The sequence below is a fragment of the Nipponia nippon genome, unplaced genomic scaffold, assembly GCF_047370975.1.
Source record: "Nipponia nippon isolate SJK-2023a ecotype South Korea unplaced genomic scaffold, ASM4737097v1 scaffold_5, whole genome shotgun sequence".
In the NCBI taxonomy this organism is placed as follows: Eukaryota; Metazoa; Chordata; class Aves; order Pelecaniformes; family Threskiornithidae; genus Nipponia; species Nipponia nippon.
The window spans coordinates 31,477,061-31,502,231 of record NW_028262369.1 but is presented as its reverse complement, the minus strand read 5'-3'; the positions used below and the strand labels follow the sequence as shown (position 1 = coordinate 31,502,231).

The window sequence follows — 25,171 nt, the reverse complement described above, 5'->3', positions numbered from 1 at the left end:
CTCCCCCCCTGGCAACTCCTGCTGGCAGCCAGCACCCAGCTGCTGCAAGCTGAGGACCAGAGGCTGGGTCAGAGCAGCACCCAGCAGGGACACAGACTGCTCCCACCAGCTGTGGTAGGGAGAGGGCTCTGCCTGGATCTGGTGGAAAAGAGGCCAACCACGCATCGATAAGATGAATTGGTTGTCTCAGCAGCACCAGCAAAATGAGCGAGAGGAGCGGAGCCCGTGAGGCCCGGCCTGCTTTGTTTCAATTACAGCAGCTGCCAGAAGAAAAAGATAACCTCAATATTGATGGCAGGAGCAGCAGACAGAGGTGCCCTTGTGGACTGCTGGGAGCAGGTAGAGGAGGAAGGGGGAGGAGGAGGAGGAGGGAGGGAGCAAGAGAGATGGAGGAGGGGAAGCAGAGTCTCAGCCAGCGCCCTGGGGAGAGCCTGGCTGGCTCCCATGGGCTGGTGAGAAAGACCCACCTGATCCCGTTGCCCTTGTCCCCAGGAGGAACAGCTCCTCTTCACCCTGGCTCTTGCCCCAGTCGTTGGGCAGAGCATCCCCCCGCAGAGACAGGGCGGAGGAGTGCAGCCTCCCAGGACGTGGGGCAGAAAGTCAGCTCAGGGCATCATCAGCAGGACACACACCGCAGCATGGCACCGCATAACACGGAGCAGAAAAACCATCTCTGTGCTCCCCACTCAGGCTGTTGGGCCCAAAGAGGAGGTGGAGAGCTCAGGGGAAGCGTTGCATGGGGCTGTGTGGGATGATGGATGGAACTGGAGTGAAGGGCTGCGGGGCTGAGACAGGCGTGGGGGTGGCCTGGGGTGCAGGCAGGCACAGCTGCCTGCCAGGGATGCAGCACCCAGCTGCTTGAGTGCTGGGCAGCCCCCAGCACCGTGCGCGCAATGGGGACCAGGCTGGGCACTGGGAACAAGATGCCCAAGGTGACCTTGGACTGCATGTGGGAACTTCAGCCCCACGACAGCAGCTCAGGGCAGGCACCTCAACATTGCACCTACAAGCCAGGGATTCAGGTGCCGAGCCTAACGTCCTCCTGGCAGTGCAGGGTTAATGCCCTGCCCTGGGGAAGACTAAGCCCTGGGTTCACATCCTGGCAGGAGGTAACCAGAAGGTATGAAGAGATGGGGTCTCTTCGGTCTTCAGCCCCTTTACCGTCCAGTCTCTGAACAGAAGGCTTTATGGGGTCGGCATCCAGCCCCAAGTCCCTCCCTGTGCCAGGAGAAATGCCCAGGGCCAGCCCAGCGCTGAGCGAGCCTCCCACCCTCCCTGGGGAAGGGGTCCCACCAGAGCCCAAGCTGAGCAGGGGTCGCTTCACAGAGGTTTTATTCGTACTCTGGATCTGCATTGCCCTCCGATCTCACTTCTCCCCAGGAGAGACCCCAGGATCTTCACCCCCGTCCTCCCAGGGCTGTGGGCCCTGGGTACAGCCCCTCGGTCTCCAAGAGGGGACAAGGCCACCATCTTGCGGCCACCCATCACCACTGCACATACCCGTGCGCAAGGCTTGGAGGGTCCCCAGGATGTGACAGCTATGGGGGTACAGGGTTTAGACCATGGGGAGCTGCGACCTCCCGGCGGTCCTGGTGCCCCCATCCCCTGGGATCAGGTCCTGCGGGGCACACGCTGTCCCTCCCCTCGCTCCCCGGACAGGACACCCAGGGGTGCCCAGACACCCAGGGCATGCTGGCCGTGCTGCTCCCATCCCAGTTCTGGCCCTTCCACCCCTGCCCTGCTGCTCTGTGCAGTGTCAGCCAGCAGTGACCGGGGACCTCCCAGTTTGCACGGCAGGCTTCATTGAGCACGGAAAGGCAGGCGGCAGCAGAGGAAGGCTCAGAACCGAGCTCTGGGGCTGAAAATGCAGCACCTCGAGGGGTGTGAGGCAGATTTTCATCCCTGGTCGCAGCGTGGGAGTACGACCCAGCTGGGGGATGCTGGAGGGGGTTGTTATACCAACGCTGCTGGTGACCAGCAGCCCAAAGCGAGTCCTTTCATGCCTCTGGGAAGCGAGTTGGCGTGGTCTGCACACTACTGGGTTCTTCCGCAAGGCTGCCCAGCCTGGCTTAGTGCTCATTTCCTTCCTTCTGCTTCTTCCCCTCGTGATGGGGCTGGCTGTGGTCCCCATGGTGGCGGTGAGCATGGGTGGCAGGTTCACGGTCCCCACTCGGGTCTGTGGCTCTCTCGCTGCTGACCTTCTGGTGGTGGTGAGGATGGAGGGGGTTGTGCTGGTGGATGGGGGTCTCCAACTCCTTCCCCTCTTGTTCGGGAAGCGGGCTCAGGGTTACAGGGACCTCCGTGGTACTGTTAGCCTGGGGAAAGTAACACAAGGGCTGGTGCGGTATGTGACTGCACACATGGCCCCAGAGCGAGCCTGCGAGCATGCCTATGAGCTGGGATGGAAGCAGACCAGCATCCGTCATGCAGAAAGCTGTGTGGGTCAAAGCAAAGGCTCTCCAGCCCCAGCTCCAGGGTGCAGGGAGGACAGGAGAGACTAGAGCACATAGAGCACAAGTCTTTGTAACTACATCCCTTGGCTCAAGCTGTCTGTGGTCCAGGGATTTTCTGAGCCAGGAAAGGGACTTTGCATTTAGTATTTCTAGATGGATTTTTCTCCTAGAAAGTGACTAATCGCCTGCTGAGCCCGGAGCTACGTCCTTTTCTTTGCTCTGAGCTTACCACCTCTGGGTCCATTGCCTGCTCCTTTCTTGTATCAGGACAGCCAGCTACCCTAGTTAGCTTTTCCAGACCTCGGCTATGACCCCTTTAGTCCGTTCCTTCTCAACCTGAAAGCTCTGACCTATTTAACTCTCCTTATTCTAGACCTTTCATCACCTTCCTTCTCAACCATGGACGAGGACACCTGCCAACCCAGAGCCTGTCCCCAACATGAAGATAAGGTTGTTTTTTTCCTGATGTGTAATGCCAGAGGAGAGAAGGGAGCCCCGCTCTGGAGAGCATCCCTGCTCCTTACCTCCTGGGTGGTGTTTGGGTAGAGGGAGCAGTTGCCACAGAAGTCCTTGCTGTGGGTGAAGCGGATGGCCGACTCCACATAGGGGAAGTGGAGGAAGCTGTAGGGCAGCTGGATGTGGAAAGCCAGGCGGCCGCACCTGCAGGGAGAAGCCGTGGCCTGGCTCGAGGCGGAAGGTCTGGGGTCCCCCCAGCCCAGCCCTGGGGTGAGCTTGGGAAGCCCATCAAACGCTCCGTAAGCCCCCAGGAAAGCCACAGCCGAGATGGGGGACACTCACCGGTCGTAGACGAGGAAGTCGTCCTTGTCACCCCCCAGGACCTGCCAGACGTCGGGCTCCTCCGGCTCCGGCTGGAAGACGGGGACGCCTGGCGGGGCCTGGTGCTCCAGCTCCCCAAACATGGCACGGGAGAGCGGAGACTTCTCGTTGACAATCATGTAGCGAACATCGACCGTGCCCTGCCGGGCCAGCCTCTCCCGCAGATCCCCGAGGCTGCGGGGAAGGAGGTGCTGGGATGGGGGGTGCTGGGATGGGGGGCCACGATGCCATCCCCCAAGGTGGCAGGGCTGGGTTTGGGGTAGGGGGAGCAGGGCTCACCTGTGGGCCTGCTGCAGGCAGAAGTGTCAGCTGGCCTTCAGCAGGGCCACCACCGTCACCTGCCCCGCCGCCCCCTCCATGGGGCTCAAGCCATTGACACTCCATGCCGGTGCCTCCCGGCAGAGCCGGCTGCTGTTGGCCACCTCCTCGGATGCTGAGGCCAGCCCCAGCCAGGCGGCCAGGGCCAGCACCACCAGCCCCATCCCAGACCCCCGGCCCTGGCAGTGGGAAATGGGGTGTTAGTGTCCCCTCTGCACTGGGGCTCAACCTGATGGGGTCCTCCCAGCCCCACTGCAACCCCAAACTGCCTCCCCACACAACCCTCTGGGGCAGACAAAGACTGGTAGGCGGTATCATACTGGTCCCAGTACTGCACTGGGAGCCAGGACACCCGCACCAGCGGGGTGAGGAGAAGGGGGTGAGGTGGGGGGATTGGGGTGCCCAACTCCTGACAAGCACAGCACCCTTGCTGCTGGCTTTCATGGGCACCCGCTGTGACTGCAGGGTGCCCCAGTCTCCCCCAGAGGCAATGCACCCACTCTAGGCATCAGGGGATAAAGGTCCCACCCCGCCCAGGGGCCTTCTCCACCTCCCCAACCCCAAAAGTCACACCCAGCCACGGCCAAGGGTTTGTCTTTGCCCCAGGGGTGGGCAGGGGTGCAGCCCCCATCACTGGAGGGGAGTCAGTGGGACAGGGGTGGTTTCACCTTCAGGTCACCTTGAGAGTCCTTGATGCCCCACAAAGCTCTTGAGGGGTACACAGAGCCTTTAACCCCCCTGCCCCCAATATGTGCCTGAAGCCCCTTCTTCCCACAGCCCCCTAACCCTGCCCATCCCAAGATACACCCTCCAGACACAGATCCCTCCAGAATTAACGAGCAGGAGGAGGACATGGGGCTGGGGGGGATGATCCAGGGAGGTGGAGAGGTAGCAGGGGACTGTGGGGTCTGCTCAGGATGGATGGACGAACCCCCAATCACCAGCCCTCTCCCTCGCGAGAACAAGCCCTCAATACCGCACTTCTCCTCACTGTCGTCCTCCAGCCAGACCTCGCTCCCAGCCCCAGCGGCTCTTGGCAATGCCCAGCTGGCCCTCGTCTCCCTTTTATCTCCTGTCCACTCTCCCCGCCCAGGAGGGAGGAGAAGAGCCCAGCTGGAGCGGGGACTGTGGCCCGGCCACCACTGCCTGCCGCGGGGGACGGCAACAAGGCAGGCACTGTCCCCCTCGGTGCCACGCAGCTTCGGGGTCCTGCTGCGACAGCCCGGCCCGAGCCATGCTCGGGCAAGCGGTGCCTGGTGCTGGGCTGGCGCAGGGGGTGACAGGCGGTGCCACGGGGAAAAGCCAGGCACGGCCACTCGAAACCCCCCCACAGGCACAGGAGAGCCGGCAGCATTGCCAGGAGCACCACTTCCACCAAAGGGCTGCAGGACCATGAGGTGACATCAAACAGTGCCACCCATGGACAAGGTCCCCAGGGAGCTGCCAGTGCAGCCTCTGTCACCCTACAGCCAAAAAGACAGGTGCCTGCCCCGCACCCCTGGGATGCCGGAGCTCCCTGCCCTGCAGGGTGCCACCCCAAAGGCTGTGCCGTCCTGCCGCGTGGTGCCACGGCCACTTTTGGGCCGTGCTTGGCCCCACAGCAAGCCCCGGTGTCCAGTCCCGTGCCTCCTGCCCAGCCCTGCGCCCGGGGGGCTGTGGTGGAGCCGGGGCTCCCTTGGGAAATCACAGCGCCGGGGGATTCCACCCCCCCAACCAAACAAGAGGAGCTCAACACTTTGGCCGCACGTGGACATCTCTGCAAATATTTGAGCACTTTATCGTACCTGGGCTCTGTACAAAAACATGATAAGGCAGGGAAGGGGAGCAGACACAGACACAACTGGGGCAGCGACAACACGAAGGAGGGGGGGATTTGTCCGAAAACAACCACAAGCAGCAGGGAGAGAGGGGATCGCTGCTGCGGGGCTGGAGGGGCTCAGGAATCTCAGCAAGAACACGGGGCCATGGGCTGGGATCGGGGAGCAGGCGCAGCTGTGCGGGGTCAGCCTGGAGCAGACCCATCCTGTGACCGACGCTGGACCCGCCGCAGAGCTGTTACCCCCCATCTGCACGCTGCTCCCCCCAAGTCCCCGCCGCGTACCCTGGGTAACGTGAAGCACCCAGCACTGAGCAGGGGCACGTATTCCCCGCGGCATGCCCTGCCCCGATGGGACTCAGGCTGGCAGGGAATGACCCAGCACAGACATGAGCCATTCCATCACCGGTCCCAGGGGACCCTCAGCCACCGCCTGCCAGCCGGTTCGTCTCCTCCCTTTGCTCATCCCTGAGCCAGCAGCTGCGGTGCCTGCGGTGCGGTTATCAGCCTGGGCAGCGTTTTGTTCTGCAAACACAACCCAGCACCTCTGGGGTCGACACAAGCTTTTGGCACCTCCAGCGTCTGGCAGCCACACATCCCTGGCTTTATACGTGCCGGGGCAGCTCCCATGCCACACCGGCACGGCCTCACGCCACGTGTGCCAGTCCCGTCCTTGCCCAGGACGGCACCCACCGATTCCTCCCGCCGGGGAGGCTTCCCCATGGCGGTGCAGGTTGCTTTGCAGCTTCCCTGGCATCGCCAACCCCTTTCCCCGTCCCGCCATGGCCTGTTGCATGCTGGGGAGGAGCAAACTGAACCGCCTCTCCGGGGCCGGCCCCTGGCCCGGCATCCCCTTCGCCCGCAGCCTTGACCCCGGTGAGCCGCAGGCCGAGGGCAAGCCGGGGCCCTGCAGGCCCCCACGGGCACAGGGGGTGGCGGGATTGGGGGTGACGGGGCGGTGCGGTGGGAGAGCGCGAGCAGGACCGATGCTGATCCCGCGGGGCGCAGCGGCGGGGAAGGAGGGCAGGGAGGGAGGCAGCGCCGTCCCCTGCCCATGTGCTCACCGGGGCAGGGGCCCCAGGCAGGATCCCCCTTCCCCGGGCTGGTGTGGAGCAGCTGGGGGTCCCAACAGGGCACTGCTGGGCCCCCTGCTCCCCCATGGCAGGTGGGGTGCCTGGGTGCAGTGCAGCCTGTCCCCCCCAGCCTGGCAGAGGCTCAGTGCAAAGCTCTTTTTTGGGGGGGGCAGGGGGGGGCAGGTGGAAAGGAATGATTACGGTCTCCCCCCACCCCAGTGCACCTCTGCGGGGTCCAGCCAGGGTGGCTGGTGCGTGGCACGGGGTCAGGAACCCTCAGTGGGGTGCTCTTGAGAGGTGACACCGAGTGGGTTTTTGGACAGATCTTTTTTTCCCCCTTCAGTGTGACGGGTATTTGGGTTGGGGGGAGGTTGCTTTTCCCACAGTGCCCCTCCTGTTTCACCCTCCCTGCCCCTAGGGCAAGGTCACTGCCCCAAGCCTGTTGTGGGGAGCGTGGTAGCTCCACGCTGTCCTTGTTGGGGAGGGGAAGGGCACATCAGCCTGCCATGACCCCACTGCTCCCCCCTGCCATCTGTGGGACCCCACTGACAAGGGCTGGGGCGGCACAGGAGCCTTTTAGCTGTAACCAGCAGTTGCTCTGTGTTTACCAGTCCAACCTCCATGTTCCTGGTTGCCGGTACAGGACGTTCCCCCCCACAACCCTTGTCCCCATAGTCTTGCTTACACATGCATGCCCGCCTCCTTCACCTGGATTTCCCTGCTAACCTCCCTGCAGCCCCCTCCAGGGACACACGGCTCCAGAGGGGACCCGCTGTGGCCAAGGCTCAGGGCTTTCCTCCTGTGTGACCCCAGGCGCGGCCGTGGGGCAGGGCAGCATAGCAAAGGGGTGGCAGGATGGCTCGGCATCCTTGGGCAGCTTTTTGCAGCTGGTCCCAAAGGTCCCTTGCACAGTGCGTATCGGCTTGTGAGACCCAGTTATTTAAAATACACACATTTAAGGGGTGCAAATTTACATGCGTGTGCATCTGTGCATGCAAATACTCGGGCTCCATGCAAGGTGGGGGAATGGCTCCTTCCCACAGCCAGCAAGCCCCCCCCTGACCCCGTGCATCCTCCCCGCAGCCTGCCCAGCCATGGCAGCCTCGCTGAGCCGCCCCTGCTTCATCTCCCTCCACATGCCCTACAGGCAGCGCTGGGCCCAGGACCTGGCCGCCACCTTTCGCTTCCAGCCGGTGGCCGTGCGACAGACGCCGTGGGTCCGGCAGCTGGCCTTGCGACGGGGATCCGCTGTCTTCCTCATCAACGAGCGCCTGGCACCGGGGCCCGCCGGTGCCTCCTCCCATGATTTCCTCTATGATGTGGACCCCCGGCCTGCCTTGGGTACAGCCTCCAACGTCTGCTTCGAAGTGGATGATGTGCCAGGGCTCTGCAAGCGGCTGCAGACCCAGGGATGCTCCCTGCTGGTGCCCCCCACCGAGGTGAGGGATGATGGCGGCTCTGTCACCTACGGGGTGGCGAGCTCCATCGTGGGCAACATCAGCCATACCCTTCTGGACCGATCCCGCTACCAGGGACCCTTCCTGCCCGGCTTCCAGCCCATCCAAGGAGCCCCCTCGGCCATGGGGGACGGGATTGAGATCACCCACTTCGACCACATCACGTATGTCTGCCCACGGGGTGGCACCCGGGCGGCTCTGGACTGGTACCAGCGCTGTTTCGGCTTCCACCGCTTCCTGCTGAACCCACGGGAGAGGCCAGCTGAGGGGTACGTGGTTGGTGGGCAGGGGGTGGGCATGCTGCTCCTCGCACTGCAGAGTGCCCAGGGCGCCCTGGCGCATGGCTGCAAGCTCATCCTCGCCGAGTCCCTCTCCGAGGACGGCACCAACCAAGTTGACACCTTCCTAGAGCAGCATGGTGGAGCTGGGATCCAGCACGTTGGCCTCCGCACCACCGATATCGTCACCACGACCAGGGCTTTGCAGCAGGGGGGTGTGCGGTTCTTCACGCCCCCCCCCGCCTATTACAGCCAGGGGGGCAAAGCAGAGGAGATCCAGGGGGCCGGGCAGGACCCCCACACGCTGGCAGAGCTGGGCATCCTGCTGGACACCACGGTGCCCGGGGACAAGAGCCGGACGGGTGCTGATGCCACAGAGAGCCCTTCACAGGAGTATTTGATGCAGATCTTTACCCGTCCCATCTTCTCCGAGGAGACCTTCTTTCTGGAGCTCATTGACCGGCGGGGAGCGCCGGGCTTTGGGGAAGGCAATATACGGGCACTGTGGAAAGCTGTGCAGGTCTATATGGACCAGCAGCAGTAGTGGCAACACTGCAACCCTCCTCCCTCAGCTCCCCGTCCTCTCCGGTCCAACCCTGGGGCAATGCACCGCTGTAGAGATACCAGCGGGTGCCTGCAGCATGACCCAGGATGGCAGGGACCAAGGGAGGTCTCCAGGTCAACACAGAGCCAACCTCAGCGTGACAGCAGGCTGCTTGGAGCCAGGCCCAGCAGGGCTCTGAGCATCCCCAGAGATGAAGGGTGATTTCTGCCCCTCCTTGGATTCCTAGGGAGTTATCAGCCTCACATGAAGAATTTTCTGCCTTAATTTCATCTTGATCTAATCGGACTTGTTCCTGCAGCATGGCCAAGGATGCTGCTGTCACAGCAGGGGATGAGGGGCTGACAGAGGGGAGTGGATAACCCGGGGGCCATGGCCGCCACAGCTCGTCAACAGTTACCACCCAGAGCACAGCCAGCCCCTGTGCAGGGCAAGTGATGGGCTCTTGCTCCCCTCAATTAAAGAATTAACCTACAAGCCCTGCTTTGGTTTTTTTCTCCTCCCATTTAAGATCTGCTGAGTGCCAGGTGAGGATGAAAGGGCCCTTTGCACCCCTTGAGGCAGGCTGTCCCCAGACCTACAGTCCCTAAACTGAGGCCACTTGCCCACCCCCCAGGACTGGCCCCTGTCCCTGCCAGCCCCAGGCAGGGACACAAGCCTGGGGAAGGAGGAAAACCCTCGGCAGCCCTCTGGGAAGAGCCTCCCGGGCTTGTGCCTTTGCAAGGGTGCTACTGCGCACGGCCGTCAGGGAAAGCCACAGCATGAACATAGTGGGCAACAGCCTGATGGAAAAGGTAAAAAAGGGGGATAAAACCCTACAAAAGCCCAGGGCAGGGCTGCCCGGCCCCACAGAGGAGCAGCCCGCAGGCAGGGGCTGTGCAGCCCCCGGGGGCTGATCCTTGCTCTCGCAGGAGGGGGTGCTCTCGGTGCCTTATTTGGGGTCACCAGCAGTTAATGCTCAGTTGAGGCGTTCACGGGTGCATTAATGAAGAAATCCCTGCTGTCCCCAGCCCAGCTGTAGGGATTCTGCTGGCCATCCTCATATTCAAACACAGGCTGCCCAACCCCCCCCCCCCCCCCAACTGAGCACGGTGCAACAGAGGCAGAAAGCCACTTAAAAAAACCCACACACTTTAGGAGATTTATTATTAGAAAGCCCATGGCTCAGGTTCAGTAAAAACAAGTGTATAAAAAGGGCGACTGGAGGCCAGGAAGGGTACAGCTGCATCCACAATCACCGGGTGGCGGAGGAGGTGCAGGTGGGCAGCTGGGGACAGGGCTGCAGGAGCGACGTGGCCACAGCCTTCCTGCTGCCGGAGAGAAAGCCCTGCTGCCGCGAGTCCGCAGTGCCAGAGCGGTGGCCGTGTAGGACCGAATAACCCCAGGAGGGCTCCAGGTGAGCAGGGAGGGCAAGCCTGGCTCTGGGTCACATCCAGGACCATGCTGGCCCCATCAAGACACAACTCCCACAGGAGAGCTGGGGAAGCCGGTGGACTCTGCAAGGAGTGGGAGACCATTACACAGGGCTGTGGGCCGGGCACGCAGCAGCATAGGGGACACCATCCTGACGCCGCGGGCAGGACTCACTGCAGTGCAGGTCTCCAGCGGTCTCAGCTGTCAAAGGTGCCATCATGGGGAGGTGGGCACCCGGAGGAAGGCGCGGACGGAGAGTTGCGTCCCAGGGTGAGTGCTGCTTGCTCCCTGCAGCTTTGCCCCCCGCTTCCGCTTGGAGCCCTGCAGGAGAGACAGGCTGGGGCTAAGCCAAATCCCAAGGGCCCCCATGGCCTCTAGGGATTGCCTTTGAGGCAAGGAGAAACCCTGGTATTGGGGACATCCAGGGGCAAAGCCAGCCAAGCAAATCCCCCAGACGCAGCCCTGCCCCAGGCTAGGAATGCTCCTTGGCCTGACGCCAAAGCCCGGGGGGGATCCAGCACCGCGCACCGGGGCCTGGCCCCCAGCAACAGGGCTGCGCACCCTCCAGCGATGCCCACCTTGCCAGGGCTGCTCTTCTCCCCACGCTGCTTCTCACACGCTTTCAGCACCTGAAGGAAGCACAAGAGAACCCAGAGCCGAACTGCAGCCACGTCCTGGACCCAGAACAGCCCACAGAGACTGGGGGGATGCCTTGGACCCCAGGGAGACGGAGGGAAAGGAGGAAAGGCCCAGGTCCCCCCGGTACCTTCTTCATGGCCGTGGACACGGCTGAGGTGTGGAACTCCTCCTCTGTCACCCAGCGGGACGGCGACAAGGCAGGGTCTAGAGTCACGTCCCCATCCAGGGGCAGGGAGTAGACCACATATGTCTGGTGGATGTGAGAGAAGATGTGGATGACCTCCAAGGGGATGAGAAGACACAGAAATGGGCAGGCATCAGGGGATGCACTGCTTGCTCAGCTGCCTCACAAGTGCACCGAGTCTGCCAGGGCTCCGTGGAGCAGGGCAGGGCTTGGGAGGGGTGACAGCAGGGAAGGGGGAGCCTCATCCCCCCGTGCCATGTCCCCCATGGCCAAGCACAGAGGCCTCACGCTGCATGCCTCTGGCCCCAGGCTCACCTCTCCGATGAGCTGCAGTCCTCCAGCTGCCACAGGCCGCCCCATCCAGGCCTGGAGGTGATCTGCCAGCACCTCCCTCTGCTTCTCCTCCTGCAGACCTTCAGCCAGTGGGAGGCTGGGGAACTCCCAGAGCCCAGCCAGGAGACCTGGGGAGGAGGCACAATGGGGACATGAGCTGGCAAGAGGCACATCTGGGGACACCGAGTCTCATCACATCCCTGCTCCCAGGCTGTTCTGTCCCTCGTGTAGGTGGGAAGGGGCCGTGTGGTGCCTTTGCCACCCTCCCACCCAGCCCCATTACCTGAGCTGGGTCTCTGCACGATGAGGTACTCCAGGGCCCCATGGCAGCCCCTCCGCTCCAGCACACACGTGGCCGTTCGCACCACCCGCGGCTGCTTCTTCGCTGCTTTCCGGGGGAAGTTGGTCACCCCCAGGCTGCTGTCCCATGGCTCCGTAGCTGGGGGGCACAGGGGACAGCCCCCAACACCTGCAAACACCGACGTAACAGTCGCTGCAGGGTCCAGAGCTGGAGCCACAACAGGGATCTCCCCAGGCGCTTACCACAGTCCTCAACATCAGGCACTGGGGCAGGTTTTCCAAACAGTTTCTGGGAGGCAAAGGCCAGCTCCTTCTCCACCTGCAAGGGGGGACAGGAACGGGGACAGGCTCACCCACCAGCCCACCTTGTCCCCATGCATGGTGACCACTCAGCGCCAGCCTGGTGAGGATGCAGGATGTGATGCCCAGCCAAGAATGGCTCGCAGCACTGGTCTGGGACAAGGATGGCTTGCAAGAAGCTTCAGAGGGGAGCTGGGGTGACCTTCTGCCACCCCACTGGGACAGTTGGCAGCCCCTGGCCGCCTGCAGGCAGAGAGGAGAAAGATTTTGGGGCCATACTTACCCTGCGCCGCGCTCGGCAGTGCTGCTTGACGGGGCACTCCCCGCACAGCGGGGCCTTGGGCACACACACAGTTGCCCCCAGCTCCATCAGGGCTTGGTTAAAATCCCCTGGGCGGCTCCTGTCTACCAGGGCATTGGCCATGTCCCTGGGAGAAAAAGCAGTGAGTGGCACGGGGCTCTGCGGGGAGAGGGCCCCAGGACCTTTGCCCACCTCCTGCCTGCGAGGGGGGATGCTCCTAGGTAGGCAGAGGCAACACGGCTCCTTTCTCCACCACTCCCAGCAGCACCAGCTTCCCAAGAGCTCCCGCACCCCACGCCTCTCTCCCTTCCCAGGCTCAGCTCCCCACAGCTCCTGAGAGATCCTGCCCTCGGCCACCAACAAGCACAGCCATGATTGCCGCAGCTCAGAGTGGGAATGTGAGCGTTCCTCTTACCAGAGCCGGTCAATGACAGCTGGGCTGCTGGAGTCGGCACCAATGCACCGCAGGCGGCACAGGACTCGGATCACATTCCCATCCACGACACCAGTAGCCTGGGAGAGGAGCTGGGGTTACCACACTGGGAGATGCCTGTGCTCCTGGCAAGGCAGGGAGCTGGGGTGCTCCCAGGATGGAGGGGGGGGACACACACGAGGCCAACCCACAGGCCAAGCTGGGCGGTGGGTGAGATGCACCACAAAGCAGGGGAGAGCCAGAGCCAAGCACAGCCCTGGGGAGCCCCTCGCTTGTGAGACCCAGCAGCAGGACCCTGGCAGGAACGGGGCTGGGTGGCAGAGAGGGGAGACACATCCACTGATGCCCAGCTCTCACCTGCCCATATGAGATGGACGCGATGGCTCCCGCTGTGTATCGGCCCACTCCCGGCAGCAGCTTCTGCAGGTCCTCAGCCGTCCTGGGCATCTGGCCAGCCAGCTCGGACACCACCTGGCAGAGAGGGTGCTGAGGTCAGGGGAGCAGCCGGGACACATGCGTGCAATCCACTTTACCCACGGTAAGCTGGGATCCCAGCCTCCGTAGCCTTGTGCCAGCAGCACACAGCCCCAGCAAGGCAGAGCAAATGGGAGCCAGCACCAACCCACGGGCCACAGAGGGCTTTGGAAATGCCCCCCACACCCCAACACCAGGGCACCTTCCTTGCTGCCTCCTGCAGACGCTTCCCTCGGGAGTAGTAGCCAAGTCCTGCCCACAGCTCGTTCACCTCCTGCCCCAAGAGACATGGTGCGGCGTTAGATGGGGTGAGGGAAGAGCCATGAGGGCAGGGAGAGCACCCGGCCTCAGCAACGCTCACCTCCAGGGATGCCTGCGCCAGAGCCTGCAGCGTCGGCCACTTCTGCGGTACAGAGGGAAAAGGGACAAGTCAGGGACAAGCAGAGCCGTGCTCTGCAGCTGGGGATTTGCCACAGGCAGTGGACAAGGTCTCCAAAAGGGGCAGCCTGTGGGCACGGGACTCTGTGGGGAACAGTCACCTGCATCCAGCGGTTGTAGTAGTCAATCACTGTAGCCACCTGCGTCTGCTGGAGCATGATCTCAGACACCCACACTGCAGGGAGCAGGGCAGGGATCAGAGCAGAGGCACCAACGCCACCCACGCCTCGTGCCATGGCCATGTTAGTACCGGCTACAAGCACTGCAGTGGCATCCAACACACAGGACCCCTCTCCACCCGCCTCCTTCCCCACGGAAGCTCCCTCGGGCCCAAAGTGGGCTCTCAGACCACCCCCCCAGAGCCTTGCGAGTGGGGTCAGTGGCTCTCACGGCCACCCCAGGCAGCTCGTTCCAAGGGTGGCAACCGAAGCCAGGTTTCCTCACAAGGCCACGTCGCCCATCTGCACCAGGGGCAAACACGCAGCAGGGCGCCCCACGCACACTGGGACACAGTCCCTGCTCCTCACCTGCGTACGCCCGCCTGTCGGCATCCGGCTCAGTTGCTGCCTGAAAGGGGAAGAAGATGGAGTGAGAGAAACAGGGTGACACAGGACCCCACCGCAGAGGGGACTTGCGTATAAACTAAAGTTACCTGTGGTGTGTTTTGAACACTGCATAGGAACCTGCATAAAAATATTTCCCCCAGGTTCAAAAAATCCCACCAGAGGAGCTGTCTCAGACCCGAGCCCCTCTGCGCGGGAAGAAGCGGCAGGTAGATTTAAATCCCGCAGAAGGGCCAGGCAGTTCCCAGCACCGCTCAGACAGAGGTGGCTGCAAAGCCGGTGCCCAGCCTCAGCACCCCGGCACTGCCGAACCGCTTGTTGCCAGGCCGAGCACAGAGCGAGCAGGAGCTCCAGTAACAACGCTCAGCGGGCTTGAAGCGGAACAGCTTTCCACGCCGCGCTCGCTGCTGCGGGGTACCACAGAAGCAGGAACAAAACAGGTTTAAAGGTCAACAGGACTAAGTTTACGAGAGAAAAGCGCTCGGGCTTGGAGGCTGTGCTTGAGAAGCGCGGTTTCACCTTGTGCCCTGCTTTACTCCCCGTACCTGGGGACTGGCTGCAGCCCCCCCGCCACGGCAGCGCGGCTGGGGGCACGCTCCTATTTCCAACCCCCTCTTCCACGCAGCTAGGGATGCATCGCGCAGGGAGAGACGCCCCGGTCACCTCAGCAACACCCCCTGAAGGCAGAGGGACCGGTTCCCGGCTATGGCACCCCCGCCTACCGATGCCGCCCCTTACCAGCGCCCTCCAGGGAAGGTCCCGCTTGCATCTGTCGTACCAGCAGAGCAGGTTCCCCCGCAGGGCCTCGATCTCAGCCGGGTCGCTGAAGAGATGCCGGGCGGGCGGCGGGGCAGGCGCTGGAGCTGGGGCCCCTGCCGGGAGAGGGGCGCGGGGTCAGGGCACGGATGGAGAAGCGGTGCGGGGCCCGACCGCAGCACCACGGGGCCAGAGGCGGGAGCTCGACAGAGCCGCTGGCGGGTGGACGAGCACCGAGCGCCGGGCCTGACGAGGACGCAGCGAGCACCGGGAGCTGCCCAGGCTAGCGGCCCCACGTCCCGGAGAGGACACCCCACGCTCCCCCGCCCCAGCCCCCCCGCTACCGGGCACCTCCGCGGGGCGACGAGCCCTTCCTGCTCCGCCCCGCAGGCGGGAACGCCCTCCCGCCGCTCCGCCGGAGACCCCTGGCAGCCGCCGCCGCCCGGAGCTGGCTCATGGCCGGGCCGGGGCCCAGGGGCGGCGCGGCGCCACGTGAAACTTTCCCGGGAAAATGTTTCCCTTCCTGCGCCCCGCCCCCGCGCGGGGACAAATCAGAGCGGGCGGCCCCGCCCACCTGCCACGCGGGAGCCAATCGAAGCGAGGCGGCGGGGGAGCGGGTTCGCGCCCCCTCTCCCCCGTCCTCAGGCCGCCCAGGGGAGGGGGCGGGACCTCCCGGCGCGCCGGAGCCAATCAGCGCTCCGGGGGAGAAAATGAGCTCCCCGCCCCTTCTCCCGCCGGTCCCAGCGGCCGCGCTAGAAGGACCCCAACGGGCTGCCCGAGCTAAACGCCCGTTTACTTAAAAAACAAATTTCGGTGGAAAACGGCTTTTGGAAAAGGGAAAAAAAATCCCGCTGGCGGCTGACAGGAACCGAACCTCTCGCGCGGTCAGGCAGCGCGGGGCGCGGGGGCGGGCAGGGCGACCGGCGGAGGCGGGCAAGGCGGCGGGCAGCCGCCTCGGCGGAGGCCCCGGGAGCGGCGCGGAGCGGCGGCGGGGGCGGCCATGGCGCGGTGGCGGGTGCCGGTGGTGGACGTGCAGAGCGACAACTTCAGGGAGCTGTGGCCCTCCATGGTGCTGGCGCTGCGCACCGCCACCTTCGTCGCCGTGGACACGGTGAGGCGAGGCGGGGCGGGGGGCGGCGGTGACCGGCGGGGCGGCCGGGCCCGCTGACGGGTGTCTCCCCGCAGGAGCTGAGCGGCCTCGGCGCCAGGAAGTCGCTGCTGAGCCCGTGAGTGCCCCGGTCGTGTGCGCGTGTGTGTGGGGGGGTGTCGCTGAGCCGAACTCACTGGTCCCTTCGGTACCGGTTGCACGGTTCCCTTCCCGCTGCGGGTTTAGCTCTCCCGGGGTGGCCGGTGGGAAGGGGCGGGGGTGCCGGGGCAGGAGCCGCCAGCTCCCCTTCTCCTGCCGCCCAGGTGCATCGAAGAGCGGTACAAGGCCGTCTGCAGCGCGGCCAGGACCCGCTCCGTCCTCTCTCTCGGCGTCGCCTGTTTCAAGCAGCTCCCGGAGAAGGTACGTGCGCCGGCCGTCGGGCGGCCGTTTCCCCCCGCTCCCGCCTTCCGAGGGAGCAGCGGGCACCGGGGCTCTGCTGGGAGATGGGATTCAACCCAGCCGTGCTCCGGGGACTTGCCCCTGGCCTTTTCGGCAGCTCCCCGTGACAGGTGTCCCTGTGTCGCTTCGCAGTCGGAGAACACGTACCTCTGCCAGATCTACAACCTGACGCTCCTCTGCATGGAGGATTACATTGTGGAACCCCAGTCGGTGCAGTTCCTGGTGCAGCACGGCTTTGACTTCAACAAGCAGTACTCCCAGGGGATTCCCTACCACAAGGGCAACGACAAGGTACAAAGCAGCTCTCCTTCAGACACCCCAGCTTGCTCTGCTCCAGGCTCCTGGGGAGGTCGCTGGCTTCCCCCGGTCCCGGCGTTTCCCTCACGCAGCTGCTGAGGGAAGCTGGGCTCACGCTGGGGTCTTGGGTGCAGCATTATCCCTTTCACCTCCCTGCTCTTTTACATCCAGGCTGTCACTCATTGCAGTTGCTTTTCCAAATATTTGGGCCTCTGTTTGGTGAGAGCAAGAAATAGCTGTAGGCAGGGCTCCGCTCCAGCAGGCCCTGAGGACTTCCCGGGGTGACGTCAAGTCAGGGCGCTAAGGCTCCTTGACTAATCCTTCTTCTTGCAGGGCAATGAGAACCAGAGCCAGAGCGTTCGGACTTTTTTTCTGGAGCTCATACGAGCGAAGAAGCCTCTCATTCTCCATAACGGCCTGATCGATCTGGTCTTCCTGTACCAGTGCTTCTATGCTCACCTCCCAGACAGCCTCGGCACCTTCACCGCTGACCTCTCGGAAATGTTTCCAGCAGGAATATACGACACCAAATACGCTTCAGAGTTTGAGACTCGCTTTGTAGCATCCTACCTGGAGTACGCTTACAAGAAATGGTGAGTGGCGCTCTGGTATTTAAAGCTTACAAGAGGAAAGGCGAAGGGAGTGTCAGTGTTTTGTTTGTTTTTCTAGGCAAGGGAGTTGGGTCTTTGTATTGTCCCAGTGAGAGAAGAAAGGTGTTTTTCAGGTGACACTGCCCCGTGCCCTTCCCATTTCTAGGATGGGTGCCGAGTTCATAAGGGTGCATTTTGTAATACGCCTTATCTGTTCGGTGGGCAGCTGCTGAAAGAGGATTTCTGTCTTCTGCTGGCAGTGGCTTTGACCACAGAGTGACCCGATCTAACTGAAAAAGAAGTGATTCGCTGCATGGCCCTGGTCCAGCAGCGCCACAGGGCCGCAGCAGCAGCGCACACAGAAGAGAGACCCTTAAAACTCAGCCAGAGAGCAGGTGAAAACAGGGCTGTGCCTGCGGGGTCCGCTAGTTATAACTCGGTTTTCTAAGAGATGGTGCAGTTCTAAGGGCGAGTGCTCCCTGCACCTCCTGACGCTGACCAGCCCTGTCACGCGTCCCGCACGTGACACTCCCGTGCGGCCAGCTACAGCTCCCATCGCTTTCCTTCCAAGCAAATGTTGTGCTCTTGTTCCAGGGCGTCCTGTCTTGCTTCCTGCCCCCAGCTCTTCGTGGATATCTTCCAGGCAGGCAGACACATGCTAGAAGCAGAGATGTCTGTCCACTTCGTATGTCAGTCTGGCCCCTGGTTCTGCACTCCCCACACAATCTAAACAAGCCCCTGGCAGTGATACAGCCCCTTGAATCTCCATTAAACTGAAGTCATGCTCTGTGCGGAGGAGAAATGGTATTTTTAGTGACTGTTTTATATCAGGAAATGCCGTTCTGACAGGTCTGAAAACATTAAAGATGGCTGTTCTCAAACATGAGAGTGCTTTGTTTTGACAAGACAAAAATACTTTTTTGACTGACTTCTTAATATTTTAACCCACAATTCTAGTTATGTGGAGACTTCCAAAGGTTTGGGGCCTTTTTGCCAGCTCTTGGGACAAAACAGTTCTTTTCTGATAGATGGAAAACATTTCCTTGTCTACATTCTGTTCTGTCGCCCGGTCTGGGCGGCGGGTGCTGGATACTCTACGTGACACCTCATTTTGGGGCATTTCCTCTTTGTCCGTTAACATTATGAGGACTGACGCATATCTTAGTGCCCTTAACGTTTAAAACCGAGCTATGTGTCACCTTCTCCTATAGCTTCACTAGGGACACTGGTGTCCCTGCCTGTTTGTCGGCATAAGAGAAACCAGCTTTTAAATCGGCACAGAAGCAACTACTTAACTAAAGCTCTTCTCCCGGGACCAAGTTTCTTTCCAGCAGTTTCTTTAAAACTGGGGCTAGAGCTCAAGAGCGGGAAGCTAGTGGAGCTGAGACTTGTGGAGAGCAGCGTGTTTGCACCAGCTCCATGCTGTGGTACCTTTGGTGAGTTAACCGCAGTAACGGTGTACTCGTCTTTGTTCTAGCAAACGAGAGAACTGCAAGCTGAAGGACTCCAGCGGCCAGCACCTCACCGTGGAGTTCTGCAACTACCCTGCCAACATGTCCCGTTACATCGACTATCGCCACTGCTCTCCGGAAGAAGAAAGCCACAATGTGGAGGGGGGAAATAAGGTGCCTGTCTGTGAGAAATTTTCGGTAAGTAACATGAATCCCTGCTTCCTTCCTGGCTCCACGGAAAGAGCCACATGTGGCCAGAGCGGGAAGTGGTAGGAAAGCACCTTGCTTGCTTCATAGTACAAGGAAGATTTTCAGGCTTCAGGTGACTTCATGACGGGAAAGGGCAACAGCATGCTCTGTTTGGAGGCTGTGAATTCCACAGGCTACATTAGACACAAAGATTCAGAAAGATTATGTGGCCCTAAATAGCGGGATGGTGTGAGTCACAGCATCTGTTGCTGTCTTGGGAGGGCTGTAAGTTCTAAATTAGTTTGACTTGTCCTCTGAGCAAGAAATGCTGCTTCTTCCCTCTCCTGTATCTTGATGAGATATAAAAGAAGATTACCTGTCGGCAGCTTCTGGCACTGTAGCACAGCGTGATCCACAGCATCTCGAGTTGTGGTGCTGCTACAGCTGTAAACAAAGAGCCCATCTGATGAGATCATGACTGGTTTCAGATGCTTCAGGGAGAAAAGGAACTCTTCCAGGTGTTGCACTGTACTGTCGCAGAACAACATAGGTTAGGGAACCTCTGGAAGTTTCTCATCCAACCACCAACTCAGTATTGCTCAGAGCCTTGTTTGGTGAAATTTGAAAATCTCTAAGGACAGAGATTACAAAACCCTTCCAGGCCCCTGTTCCGGTGCTTGACCACTCATTGTGAAAAATTCGTTCCTCTATACCTAGTCAGAAATTCCCCTGACCGTTACCACGTCACCTTTCCCTGTGCTCCCCTCGGAAGAGCTTAGCTCCATTTTCTCTATAACCTCTGCTTTAAGTAGCTGCAGACAGCAACTATATCCCCATATATCCCCATCCCCTTAGCCTCGTTTTCTCCACATGGAACAAACCCACCTTCCTTGGCCTCTCCTCATATGTTGCATGCTACATCTTGACAGCTCCCGGCTGCACTCACTGCAGTTTGTCAGTGCCTTTCTTGTGTGTTGTGGGGCTGTAACTGGACACAGCGCTCCCGATACAGCCTCACAAGGGAATAATTAGCTCTGCTCCACGTTACGGGGATAAGCTGCTCTGACCAGGAGGCTGGTGGCTACAGATTTCTCTTTTTCTCCCTAGGCCTATGGCTGGTGTCCAAAAGGGGTAAAGTGTCCACAGTCTCATAATATTGACCTCATAATTGATGAGGATGACAAGCTTTGGGAGGAGAAGCGGAAGAAACGGAAGCACAAATGGAAACGTCGGAAGAACACAGGAGAGCCTGCAAAGGCATTTGAACAGGAAAGCTCAGGAAAAGAGACGGAGCTAGCTCAGAATGGGGAGGAGGGACCGCCCCGAAAACAGAGCTGCTATGAGCCTGCAGCTGCTACGGAGCTGGCAGAGATCACACCCAACACTGAGGGCAGGCCACTGGAGGAGAACTCCACAGACATGGAACCAGAGGTCAGCTCAGACACCAGTGCACAACGGGAAGAGGATCTGGGGAGCACCGAAGGAACTGCTGCCCAGGTAGCAGCTGCTGCGAGCCCTTCTGCCAAGGGAAACGCCTCTGACAGTGACCAAGTGGAGGGGAAGTCAGAGGTTCCCGCTGGGGTGGGCTCAGTCAATCACCCAGACACCCCTGAGACTGAAGCAGCATGTGCTGCAGAAAAGGAAACCCATGGTCCACCCTCACAGGGGGGCACGCACCGAGCGGGCTTTGATGCATTCATGACTGGCTATATCATGGCTTATGTCTGGATGCTCAAGAAAGGAAAAAACACGGACGGTGGTGCAAGGCCCTGGTTGCCAGACTGCCACAATAAATTGTACCTCAGTGGGAAATCGGTGCCACTTCAAATAGTGAAGAGCTTGTTTTCTAAATCTTCCAAAGCTCATAGCCAGAAGATGAAGTTGGCCTGGGCCAGTGGATAGAGCTAGAGGACTCCTCACTGAACTGGGCTTTTTTTCCCCCTCAACTTTTGAAGTTCTTTATTCCATCAAGAACTGACCGGAAGGGGAGCAGGTTTCTTACTCTTGTCTTTGTTTTAACTTCTGACGGATTAAATTGCTCTCAATTGGAGTTCCCCCTGTTGTTCCTTAGTGGCATGCTAGGCTGTGAAGGCAGGGGTGAGGCTGGAGAAGAGAGAGGGAAAAATGCTCCTCTCCAACTGCACCCAGGCCTGCAAGTTTCAGTTTAGTGCTCTGCACTCAAAATGGGTTTTGAAAAAAAAAAAAAAAAAAACCACCTAGGGTTGCCTTTTTGGGAAGGCCATATGCTAGCTACTTCAGCATGCGTTTCACTTCTTGCAGAAGATGACGAGGGTAATGACTTGAAAACAAGAGGAGACAGAGGCCAGAGCTTCCCACTTAAACTTCCTAGAGCCCCAGCCTCCTCCCAGATCTTGCCTCTATTCTTACTGCACCTACAGCCTCACTACATGCTGTGACTTAACCTGGTGGTTTAGGGTGGGAGAGACCTTTTCAAAAGGAGCATGTGCTAAAGGTCAAAGTCTACCTACAAAAACACATCTGAAAGCTCCAAGCTGTTGACTCATACAACCAGCTCGATAGAAAATGCTATAAACAGTCACTGGAGGAAGATGTGACGCTTCTGCCAGATGCCAGATGAAAGCAGACTAGCTCTTCAGGCAAAGCATACATTTTTATGAATGTTTAGTGAAGCGTTACTGCTTTCAGTCACTGCTGGTAGGGTAATTCCCTATAACCCTCATAATTATTTCCTGTCTTTCTAAGGAAGTCAAGAAGGGAAAAAAGAAAAGTCTTTTTTTTTTTTTAAAAAGACACTGGCCATGGTTCATTTAGAACATGCCCCTGGGAGAGCTATCCCACTTCATTTGTACTTTACTTTTTACCTTAATTTTGGTTACAGCATACATAGACAAGACCTTTGCTCCTACAGGAGAGAGGGAGAGGAAAAAGCTTCCCCTCCCAAATGGGTCAGCCGATTCTAGTGCAGGCTAACTGCCTACAGAACCAAGCCACAGCCGGTCTTCAGACTTCTAAGTAAGGGGAGATGCAGTGGGACTTAAGGCCAGATGTGGTCCTCTTACACTGCACTGCTTGCTGTGCTACTGAAGCTATTCTGTAGGGCTAGAACAGAGCGGCCACAATGGCAAGCTCCCTGCAGGCTGAGTGCTATCAAAAGCCATCTTGTCTTGTACGTCACAAGTTACTGCCTACTCTTCAGAGCGCTATAAGGCAGAGCAGAAAGAGTCCGAGTCTCACGGATTTAATAGTGTAACACTTCAGTAAGATGCAGGAGTGAAATAACACTGAATAAGGATGACTGTTCTCCCTGTTGATAATTCAGCACCGAGTAGTAGCGAATACGATCTCAAGCCAGGCATTAATGTCATCCATCGCTTAAGTAAGCATCTGTGCCAGCTTTTTTAACCTAGAGTTTCCCTCTTAATCACAAGACTCAGGCCTTGATTTTATTTTTATTTTGAAAGCAAGTTGGGAAAGTTTACAAAACCTGACCAAGAAAAAATTATGAAAATATTTAACTGGATTCATCTTTGGTTACTTCTTATTGCAATTCCGATAAAACATACACCATTTCTATAGTTCAAAAAAGTCAGAAGGTCAATCAACATAAAAACAAGACGTGCTTTCTTTACATATTCATAAATATCCACAATATTAGAAAAGTTGTTTTGCAAAGATTTTTTTTCTGGCAGTGTTAACTTACTATTATACACAGGCTACAAACTTCTTCCTAAGCCTTTAATTACAAGTTGAGCTATTTACAGACTGCAAAATATTAAGACGTAAAACTCCTTCATAAATACGAAAATAGATCATCTCGCAAAGATCTTTATACTTAATCAAATATCTGGCTGCCTCTCCTCCCAAAAAAAAAAGGTTATTTCTTTTGCATAGAAATGTAGTGACATGCAATATAAACAATAGCATTAAGTGCAAACAGGAATTATTCAAGTGTCTTTAGTTGTACTGGCAAAAAATACCAATGTTCTGTTACACATCGTAATACATCAATGCCTCTCCAACAAGTCTACTACAGCCCCTTGTCTGCACTGCTTTTGAGGGGCAGTAATTCACATGCATTCTCTTAGTTGCATTTTATCAACCTGCAACCTCAACAAAAATAGCTTATACCAGACATTTAAATGAATTCAACGTAGAAAGATTTAAAGTGAATTAAAAATATCTTTGATCTCTCCGGGGAACTAAGCAATGTGTAGAAAGTGTTTCAAAAGAGCAAGAACTGCTCCCATAAGAAAGTCAAAAATCATGATAAAATCCAATCACAATAAAACTCCGTCACATCACTATAAAACAAGGAGTTTGCTGACCACACGTTCGTATTCATGTTCATCAGTGGCTGTCAGAAAATGGCCCCCAGTAGAAAAGCACCCTCAGGTAGGCAGAAAACCTAGGAGTATTTACTAGGTGCAACCTAGATTCAGCTTTACACAACCAAAGGGATGAGACGTAGTGAGTGCCAACTGCATCCAGACCCTTGGAAACACTGGGTTTTAGCAAGCACTTAGCTATTTTAAAATGGCCTTTTACTCCAGTTTTGTACACATGCCTCTTTTCCCATGCAGACCATGAATCCAGGAAAGGCCTGAGCTGCTACTCCTTAGCATTTCTCTTGCTGACATCTCCAACTCAGTATAAAGAGTTAGAAAAGTTGATAGATGTGCCCTATGCATGTCAGCTGGCTGTGCTTAGGATGCACATTTAAGAAAAGAAAATTTTAGCCATGCTGCTTTGTAAGAGAGCAGGGAAACAGTTTAAGAGACAGTGGTGTAAGAAAACAGATGAGGTCACTGTAGTGGGTGCCATATAGGTACCCCAAGCCTGACTGCACAGGCTTTGCAGTCAGTGTCAGAGGGGGCAACAGGCTTCGTGATGAGGTGTCAGCGCTGACAACAAGGGCTAATGCAAGCCACAGAGCCGCCAGAGGCGTGAGTGTGCTCTCCGATGAGGCTGCAGGCAGTTGTAGGATGCTGGACAGCTTCCTTGCAGCCTGGTGATCCAGAAGTAAACTATTCCTTATTATTGCTTGTTTGTCTGAAGTCACACACCTAAATGCATCTTGTGACAACAGAAGCTGGTGCTGATGGTTTCCCTCCTGAAAGATTACAATTGTATAAAAGATAAAAAGAGAAAGAGGAAAGGGGGTGGGGGGGGAAAAGCAGGCACCGGGCAGGCAACTAGCTGGCAACTGAGTTGGGCTGACTGTTTCCCTGTCCTCAAAGGAAATTACACACAGGCAGTGCCAGCCATACAAGCTGCTCTGTGCTCTGCAGACAGCATACACAAGACAGACTGCTCTACAGATCAGCACCTTCAAGAGGCAGAGAGGTGTGGGCCAAAAGGGGTGATTTTGGTAAGGATAGGCATTTTCTCTTTCAAACTGCTAACAGCTGCTTAATCTGGCATGGACTGTGCTCAGTAACTCAGTGACACTGGGTTTCTCATTTAATTCTTTGCAGCCACTGCAAAGGGATAACTGCTGCTCAGGGTAACACATATTTCACAAGAGAAAGTCATAATTATAACTCACAGAATAGTTACCTACACCTCTGGAAAGATAAGCATCTCAGCCAAGAACGAACTAAGGCTTTCTCCTTCATCCTTTCTTTCTTTGAGATGGGAAAAGAGTAGGAATAGTCTTGCTTCCATCAGAGACTAGCTTACATTTTCCACCCTTACAAGAGAGCAGGAAGAGAGTGTAACAGGCTACCTGGGTGAAATTCTGGTCTCCACTGCATCACCATCTGCTCAGCAGGCATGCAATGCATACCTCAGTTAGGAATGATAATATAGGTTAAAAAAAAAATTAAAAAATTTTAAAATCCCGTGTTGTTGGGACAACAATAGTGGAAAAGGGCAGGATGGTGCACAAACATCATCACAGAACAAGCTTTCCTGTACATCACATACCAGAGCGGGGATCTCTGATGCTGGTTCCAGCAAGCAGCATTAAAGCTCATGCTGCTGCTTCTTTCACATGTACCTGCTGGTGGAGAGAAGGGAAGAAGAAAAAGAAAAAAAAAAAGATCATCCTATTCAGTGACTGGAGAAGCCAATGAAGACAACAGCTTCTTTCTGCGGAAGGAAAAAAAGTTAATTTGGGACAAGCTAATTTTCTTCAGTTTGACAATTCAAGCCCCTTCTGTGGGTCTACTGTCTATCCTCCTCCAAGA

General features: G+C 58.1%; 4 protein-coding genes across 15 annotated transcripts; 2 read left to right on the top strand and 2 right to left on the bottom strand.

Annotated features, from left to right (window-relative positions):
* Positions 1-1,315: 1,315 nt before the first annotated feature.
* On the bottom strand, positions 1,316-4,721 carry LOC104015545 (selenoprotein Pb). 3 transcript variants are annotated; one of them, XM_009468317.2, is made up of 5 exons: positions 4,590-4,721; positions 3,570-3,787; positions 3,252-3,464; positions 2,978-3,113; positions 1,316-2,315 (listed from the first exon to the last, which is right to left on the bottom strand). In XM_009468317.2, exons 2-5 carry the CDS (start codon positions 3,770-3,772, stop codon positions 2,070-2,072), a joined length of 798 nt encoding a protein of 265 aa, XP_009466592.2. In that variant the 5' UTR covers positions 3,773-3,787; positions 4,590-4,721; the 3' UTR covers positions 1,316-2,069. The 3 variants fall into 3 exon arrangements, with proteins under 3 accessions (XP_009466592.2, XP_087588812.1, XP_087588813.1); XM_087732686.1 differs by having other exon boundaries at positions 4,585-4,654; XM_087732687.1 differs by having other exon boundaries at positions 4,600-4,624.
* Positions 4,722-6,236: 1,515 nt separating this feature from the next.
* Positions 6,237-9,252, top strand: HPDL (4-hydroxyphenylpyruvate dioxygenase like). Its single transcript, XM_087732757.1, has 2 exons — positions 6,237-6,300; positions 7,581-9,252. Exon 2 carries the CDS (start codon positions 7,592-7,594, stop codon positions 8,774-8,776), a length of 1,185 nt encoding a protein of 394 aa, XP_087588883.1. The 5' UTR covers positions 6,237-6,300; positions 7,581-7,591; the 3' UTR covers positions 8,777-9,252.
* Positions 9,253-9,908: 656 nt separating this feature from the next.
* MUTYH (mutY DNA glycosylase) lies at positions 9,909-25,027 on the bottom strand. Of its 9 annotated transcripts, XM_087730824.1 has the most exons (17): positions 24,909-25,027; positions 19,378-19,532; positions 14,911-15,044; positions 14,137-14,176; positions 13,711-13,784; positions 13,533-13,574; positions 13,374-13,445; positions 13,055-13,168; positions 12,680-12,777; positions 12,247-12,391; positions 11,907-11,982; positions 11,647-11,832; positions 11,346-11,491; positions 10,974-11,126; positions 10,786-10,836; positions 10,382-10,528; positions 9,909-10,290 (listed from the first exon to the last, which is right to left on the bottom strand). In XM_087730824.1, exons 1-16 carry the CDS (start codon positions 24,956-24,958, stop codon positions 10,424-10,426), a joined length of 1,641 nt encoding a protein of 546 aa, XP_087586950.1. In that variant the 5' UTR covers positions 24,959-25,027; the 3' UTR covers positions 9,909-10,290; positions 10,382-10,423. The 9 variants fall into 9 exon arrangements, with proteins under 9 accessions (XP_087586950.1, XP_087586949.1, XP_087586953.1 ...); XM_087730823.1 differs by having other exon boundaries at positions 9,909-10,528; XM_087730827.1 differs by having other exon boundaries at positions 9,909-10,528; positions 10,974-11,096.
* TOE1 (target of EGR1, exonuclease) lies at positions 15,808-21,051 on the top strand. 2 transcript variants are annotated; one of them, XM_087730821.1, is made up of 7 exons: positions 15,808-16,039; positions 16,114-16,154; positions 16,339-16,435; positions 16,607-16,765; positions 17,105-17,364; positions 18,839-19,010; positions 20,109-21,051. In XM_087730821.1, exons 1-7 carry the CDS (start codon positions 15,929-15,931, stop codon positions 20,901-20,903), a joined length of 1,635 nt encoding a protein of 544 aa, XP_087586947.1. In that variant the 5' UTR covers positions 15,808-15,928; the 3' UTR covers positions 20,904-21,051. The 2 variants fall into 2 exon arrangements, with proteins under 2 accessions (XP_087586947.1, XP_087586946.1); XM_087730820.1 differs by having other exon boundaries at positions 16,339-16,765.
* Positions 25,028-25,171: the final 144 nt, after the last annotated feature.

What these genes read in the sequence shown, in the direction of transcription:
- HPDL (XM_087732757.1), top strand. Translation starts at nt 7,592, where the DNA reads ATGGCAGCCTCGCTGAGCCGCCCCTGCTTCATCTCCCTCCACATGCCC.
- TOE1 (XM_087730820.1), top strand. Translation starts at nt 15,929, where the DNA reads ATGGCGCGGTGGCGGGTGCCGGTGGTGGACGTGCAGAGCGACAACTTC. An exon ending in CCTTCGTCGCCGTGGACACG is followed by an intron (nt 16,040 to 16,113) that starts GTGAGGCGAGGC and finishes GTCTCCCCGCAG; the next exon opens with GAGCTGAGCGGCCTCGGCGC. An exon ending in GAGTACGCTTACAAGAAATG is followed by an intron (nt 17,365 to 18,838) that starts GTGAGTGGCGCT and finishes TCTTTGTTCTAG; the next exon opens with CAAACGAGAGAACTGCAAGC.
- MUTYH (XM_087730823.1), bottom strand. Translation starts at nt 24,958, where the DNA reads ATGAGCTTTAATGCTGCTTGCTGGAACCAGCATCAGAGATCCCCGCTC. An exon ending in GTGCCAGAAGCTGCCGACAG is followed by an intron (nt 15,045 to 19,377) that starts GTAATCTTCTTT and finishes CTCTCCCGGCAG; the next exon opens with GGGCCCCAGCTCCAGCGCCT. An exon ending in TGGCGCAGGCATCCCTGGAG is followed by an intron (nt 13,446 to 13,532) that starts GTGAGCGTTGCT and finishes CTCTTGGGGCAG; the next exon opens with GAGGTGAACGAGCTGTGGGC.